At 35.6% G+C, this 5,986-nt stretch overlaps 1 protein-coding gene across 3 annotated transcripts; it reads right to left on the bottom strand.

The window, feature by feature from the left end:
* Positions 1–1,556: 1,556 nt before the first annotated feature.
* On the bottom strand, positions 1,557–5,771 carry LOC120140793. 3 transcript variants are annotated; one of them, XM_039155777.1, is made up of 6 exons: positions 5,594–5,771; positions 4,119–4,454; positions 3,688–3,843; positions 3,143–3,483; positions 2,318–2,819; positions 1,557–2,157 (listed from the first exon to the last, which is right to left on the bottom strand). In XM_039155777.1, exons 2-6 carry the CDS (start codon positions 4,354–4,356, stop codon positions 1,652–1,654), a joined length of 1,743 nt encoding a protein of 580 aa, XP_039011708.1. In that variant the 5' UTR covers positions 4,357–4,454; positions 5,594–5,771; the 3' UTR covers positions 1,557–1,651. The 3 variants fall into 3 exon arrangements, with proteins under 3 accessions (XP_039011708.1, XP_039011709.1, XP_039011710.1); XM_039155778.1 differs by having other exon boundaries at positions 5,598–5,771; XM_039155779.1 differs by having other exon boundaries at positions 4,131–4,454; positions 5,594–5,770.
* Positions 5,772–5,986: the final 215 nt, after the last annotated feature.

The following is a 5,986-nucleotide window of genomic DNA, read 5'->3' as shown; positions in this document are numbered from 1 at the left end:
GAACAATACAAATTTGCAAACTTACAAGGAAATCCTCACAAGGTAGAGTGTTTGCACAATTCTAGAACAAAGAAAAGAACACTCAAAGATGAATACAATTGAGCACAATATGTGTTCTTGAAAGCAAAATGAATATTGAATGAAAATAGGCTTGAAATGCTCAAACTTGAGGTTTGATGCTTTCTCTTTGATTCTCTCTTGATTCTAGTTGCTTGATGTTTCTTGTCTTTGATCAATGGCTTCTAAGCTTGCTTAAATACACCTTGAATCACTTCTGAACGTTAGGGATAATTAATGAAGATAATATAGCCGTTTAAGTGTGAAAACATTTAATAAAAATGCTTGGAGCGTGAGGGGAATCGGTACCCTCTCATAGGGAATCGATACCCTCTCATAGGGAATCGGTTCCCTAAGTGTAAAATTCAAATATTTCGACCGTTGAATAGGGGGGAATCGGTACCCCCTATGGGGGAATCGGTTCCCTCCGAGCATTCTGGAAATCTCGGAGCCAAACCATTCAGGGGGGAATCGGTTCCCTACGAGCAATCTGGAATTTTTGGCTTTGAAATGGTTCGAAATACTTTGAAAGATTATTTTGAAATTGTTTTAAGATTAAAACTTAATTTTACACTTAAGTAAGGATTAAAAATGATTTTTGAAATATTTGGAGTAATGTTTTGATATTCGAATAATTATATCGAATATACTTAGAAAATCATTTGGAAAATCTTAAAATTCATTTAACTTAATTTGTTATATCGAAATATCAAAATGTTTTCAACAAATTATCGTAAACTTTGTTGCAATTGATGACGATGTAATTTTAATAATATTAAAATCGGTTTTTTTAAAAAACCGGTTTTTTTAAAACCGAAACCGGTTACACCGGTTAGGATATCCGGCCCTCCAAACCGGTTAGAAACCAAACTTGTTATTTTATAAACCGGTTTTTTTTCTTTGGGAAAAAACCGGATCGGATAAAAACCGATCCGTATCAGATTGAAATCCGACTTTTGTGCAACCCTAGGTATAAGTGTAAAATTAAAAAATCGCCATTGTTAGATTAAACATTTATTCAGAACTAGTTATATAATCGAATCATTCCATGTTTAGATATATAATTTTATATTTAGATTAATTTCATTAAAACCTCTACATACAATTTTTTTATTTAAAAACTTATTCAATTTAAATTTTCAAAATCGAAAATCAAATTTAATTAACCATCAAAATTGACTACTCGACCTGATTAATAAACTATTCGGTCACTACTATAAGACTTCTGTTTAGTTTAATAGAAATATATAACATTTTAATAACAAAGGTTTATACTGCAACCTAAAAGTTCAGGGATCATTTTCATAGTTTACCCTTTAAGAAAATAAAGCTCAAAAGACAAAGCGCGAGAGACTGAAACTTCTATTGCCTCATCAATTGCTCTACAATATACAAGGCAAAGAATTCCCCTGCAGTATTCTACAACTACCATTGTAACATTTTCCCCTTTTTCAGCAATAGCACAGCCTACAACGAGATATATATATATATACATATAACCAGGAACACCGCTTTAGCCTCTTGGAGAGGTTGATAAATACTAATATTTGTGGAATGCAAACTTCTACACCAAAAAAAAGAAAAGATTACTTGATTAGTCGAGCCTATCTCTCCCTCGTTTCCAGTCTACGGACATTAGCTTCCGTAACTTATGTTGACCGTTACAAGGCTTATCCAAAACCGTTGACGGAAGATTCGTACATGGCAGCTTTACTACATTGGCAGTGGAATGTCTTATATCACTCACTGTTTTGCCCGGAGACGATCTACTTGATTTAGGAGCAGACCAAGCCATCTGCGCTTTTTTAACACCATTTATGTGATTGAGATCCTTCTTATTCTCGACTACAGAAAGCTTAGGCCTTTTCGAGAGAATTATCTGGTCCGTGTCGCATCTCAACAGTTTGTCAGATCCCAACAATGAAGTCGTCGCATATACTTCATCCGATTTCTCAATTGATTTTGTCTTGCGACCTTTCATGGCCTTTTGTGAAGGCTTCTTTGGCCACCTTATAATCCCATCTGGGTTCTGCCTCAAGGGTTTAGTCGCAATATCACACAATGTTCGAGCTGCAGTCAATATTATTGGACAGTGCCCAACTATCACCAAAAGGGAAACAACAAATGAGATCAACATATGGCAATAAGTTTGTCTATGTTCAAACAACAGAATGTAAAAAAAAAAAAGACTTCTACAGAAAAGATCAGCATATCTCTAGGCAGGGACAGATCAGGAAGCTACCCTTCAATAAATTGTTACCTTGTGGAACATTAAAAGCCTTGGAATAAGTTGCAAGAGATGCTGCATGCTGTTCACATAAACGAAGAGTACCAGATGGCGATGCTATTTCACCTTCTGAATTACCAAACTTTGGAAAGGAAGGAATCAGGCTTGGATCATAGGCAAGTGACTCCAAGTTGGTAAAACAACCAGTTGCAGTTTCAGGTGAACTGGAAGCGTTTGGTACTTTTACCCATCGCCCTTGGCACATGCTCTTGTTTGCTAAGAGCTTAACCGCATCAGGATTGGCTTTGCACCCATTAAGAGTGTGTGACCAAGGAAATGATGGCAAGCTAGCTTGGCGGAGTATTTGCTTGCCTGAAGAATTGTTCCTTGTGGATGTTGAAGGCTTGGTTGCATCGAGAAGTAAAGAGTCCAGATCTTTTGGTGGAGGTAACGCCAAACGCTGCAGAATATCTTTGGGCTGACACAATGAAAAATCCGGAGGACTGGCAGGCATCTCAGACTTGCAAGATGAATCCTAGGATTGGAACAAGATTAAAGTACAAAGTTAATGACTTGTCAGCATCCATAAATTCAAAAAACAAAAAAGAACTTCCCAGATAGACCTAAGACATCAAGGCATGATAACAAAGTAAATGAATTTTTGAGCATGGTATGGTTATAGTCGAATGACCTTGACACCAGGAAGAGAGATAAATAAAGACGGATGACGAAAATTACTAAAGGCTCCTATCAATAGGGCAGAAGTGTTTTATAAAGTATCAACAGGTATCGATGTTTTTACTTAATTTCTGATTGATTTCAGGATTAAATATATTAGATTTTTGCTCAAAAACTCACCTTGTTGCATGGTGATGGGTCTACAGAACAAGTGTCTTCTTTATCACATTTAACACTACTTGCCGAAATAGAAACAGAGCTCAGTGGACATGAGGGCATTTTCATGTGGGAAGAACTGCCTATATCTGCAACATTGTGGGACTGGACCCTTCGTATGGGAAGAATGGAGAACACCTTTTTAACAGAATGTAGAAAATTTTCAGTTGTGTTAGTTGCTTTCCTACCCTTCTCGCTGCCTAAAATGGGATGCTCATATATGCCATCAAGGAGTTCATTTAATGATAAATCCTCTACAAGCTCGGTGACATCATTTATATCATCAGACTTCTGTCCATATAATCCTGAAATTGGTGCCCAAAGGTGAATGATGCAAAAAAGAAAAGGAAAAACAGAAACATGCAACCAGTAGCTAATTTAAACCAAATGCATAGATAATATCACACGGCCAATCATCAACAAATTGGTTAGGCTTGTATCAAACCCAGCATTAAAATTTTAAAAAGTGTACATGTTAACAAAAACCGTTTTTAGTAACAATGACATACCAAGGAAGTTGTTCCCTCCAGAGGCCATAGTAAAGCTTGCAAAACCACCCTTCTTGGAGAAAGAATCAGATTTCGGCTTCATAGGAACTTTGAAAATTTTCCTGTCACCTCTCTTGCCACTAAAGCTGTTCTTTTGTCTCGGCGTTTGTGTTTTATCTGGAATGTATTTTACAAAAAAGAGAAAACAAACAATCAGCATAATCTCCAACATTTGACTACAATAATTCCAACTATAAAAAAGGAGCCACATATTCAGAAACTAAAATGCAACAGAACAAGAGCATAAAAGAATCGAATGAGCTCTGGCAACTTGACCATTAAGCGACATTAGGGGACAAAAACCTTCTTGATGATCAGGTAATTAACTAGACTGACTCAAATCTACATCAGATTAATGTGATATTTCCAAACAAGGGAAGAAAAGGTACAACCTGATAAGCTACATTTTGTAGAATTACACCCTGGCTTATCCTTCCTATCCTTTACGTCATCAACTCCAGTTGAAATCATAATGTCTTCTATTTGACCAACACGAGTTCTCTTAGAAAATCCACTACTACTACTAGGCATTTTGCCGGCTTTTCTTGGTGTGTTAACAGCATCAGGACCTAAATTTGGTAAGAGAAAACTGCTGCCCCTGTGATCATGCAGTTCAGACAATTCTTCCATATGAAATCTGGGCAGCTCACTAGCATGCCATCAAAGTTCAGCATAAGGAATCTTACTCCATGAAGCCAACTTTAAAGTAATAAAAATGCCCGTCCCAGCTGCAAAATCAGATCTTATTAGAATATATGTCAAAAATGAATTTCAGAACAAAACATTACACGCCAATGACCAACAAATTGTAAAAAAAGAAGTTGGGATAAGATCCCGACCATATAAACCGTATGAACAAAAGATAAAAAGCACCATAACAAATTATTGAAGAGAGAGAATAAGTTACATAAAATATTGCAGCAGGAGAACAACATTCTAAAATTGGTAGAAATTTTCACCTCGTAAACAGCTACTACTGTATCATCACAAACAATTTTCTTTTAGTAAAGAAACATTCTCTGACTAAGGAGAATATGTAGTTTCTCATGGTTAGTTTGGGAAAAAGAGCAGGTAGGTGTTATTTAGTGTTCTCTTTTGGATGGATGAGAGTATGGTTGAAGATAACATAAAGCTGGTAAGGGTTAGAATGGGAGAACCGACAGGCAAGTTCAGCTTACTGAAGATAGCTTCTTAGTCAGCCTAATCCTGTGTTTGAAGCACCAATCAAGATTTGTGGTAATAATTAATTGTTTAAAATCTTCTATTTTTAGAAGAAGAAAGGAACCAGGTTGATATAAATTTGTGTAACTGATTCTTGATTTTTCTCCAGTGCCTTATTAATTATTTTACTAGGGGTTTAAGAGAAATCTTAGTTTATTGTAATAATTGAAAGTGAACATTTATGGATGCCATCATCAGCAAACTCATACCAAAGTTTCTAACTTCCATGTGTAATAATATTACTGAAGCGAATTTTAAACGATTCTATTAACTTGGAGAAAATAACAAAGAAACAAACAAGAAAAAACAGAAAGATTGTGAAGTTTAAAGCGTCACTTAAATGGTTCTTGGCTATACATTCATGAGAGATAACAACCAAAACACTTCAGCATAAAAGTCTAAGAATCAAATCAGAGAACCTGCTTTACTAACGCATTTCGTAAATAATTTCTGTGATGGTTACAAGAGATTCCATGTCTTAGAAACACTATATAAATATTAGGGTACTGCATTTTCGATTAGTATTTTTCAAGAATCTAGCTTGCCTCAGCTGAAAAACCAAAAACATCTTTAGAAATTAGAAACATTAAGCCAAAGTCAAAATACTAAGCTAAACAAAACCAAATAAATCAACATATTCACACACCTAACGTAAATCTGGAGGTGTTGCCATGCCGAATAGGCAGCTGAAAGAGTTCTGACGAAACCTTCTCCAGCTGGAGGCGGTTTCCGGTGTTGGGAGAGAAGTAAGGAGCGGCGGAGGAGAAAAAAACAGCTACAGGGAAGAAGAGCAGCAAGGAGGCGCAGGTAGGAGATGGAACTTGGGGAGAGAGGGAGAAAAATTAGGTTAGGAATTACGATTTTCAAGTATATATATATTATGGGTAAAATATTAAATTAAAGGAAAATAATTTAAATTTTGGAAAACGTATTAATTTCATGTGGAATTTTTAAGTAGATAAGAATGGAGGTCAAATGTTTATATTAGTCCATGTATTATGCATAAGTTATTAATTTGGTCTTTATACTTTGATTTATT

This window comes from Hibiscus syriacus, unplaced genomic scaffold (assembly GCF_006381635.1).
Source record: "Hibiscus syriacus cultivar Baekdansim isolate YM2019G1 unplaced genomic scaffold, ASM638163v2 tig00110788_pilon, whole genome shotgun sequence".
Lineage (NCBI taxonomy): Eukaryota > Viridiplantae > Streptophyta > Magnoliopsida > Malvales > Malvaceae > Hibiscus > Hibiscus syriacus.
Note: the sequence above shows the minus strand (reverse complement) of the source record. Positions and strands in the feature narration are given on the sequence as shown.

What these genes read in the sequence shown, in the direction of transcription:
- LOC120140793 (XM_039155777.1), bottom strand. Translation starts at nt 4,356, where the DNA reads ATGGAAGAATTGTCTGAACTGCATGATCACAGGGGCAGCAGTTTTCTC. An exon ending in TACAAAATGTAGCTTATCAG is followed by an intron (nt 3,844 to 4,118) that starts GTTGTACCTTTT and finishes AATACATTCCAG; the next exon opens with ATAAAACACAAACGCCGAGA. An exon ending in TGGAGGGAACAACTTCCTTG is followed by an intron (nt 3,484 to 3,687) that starts GTATGTCATTGT and finishes CACCAATTTCAG; the next exon opens with GATTATATGGACAGAAGTCT.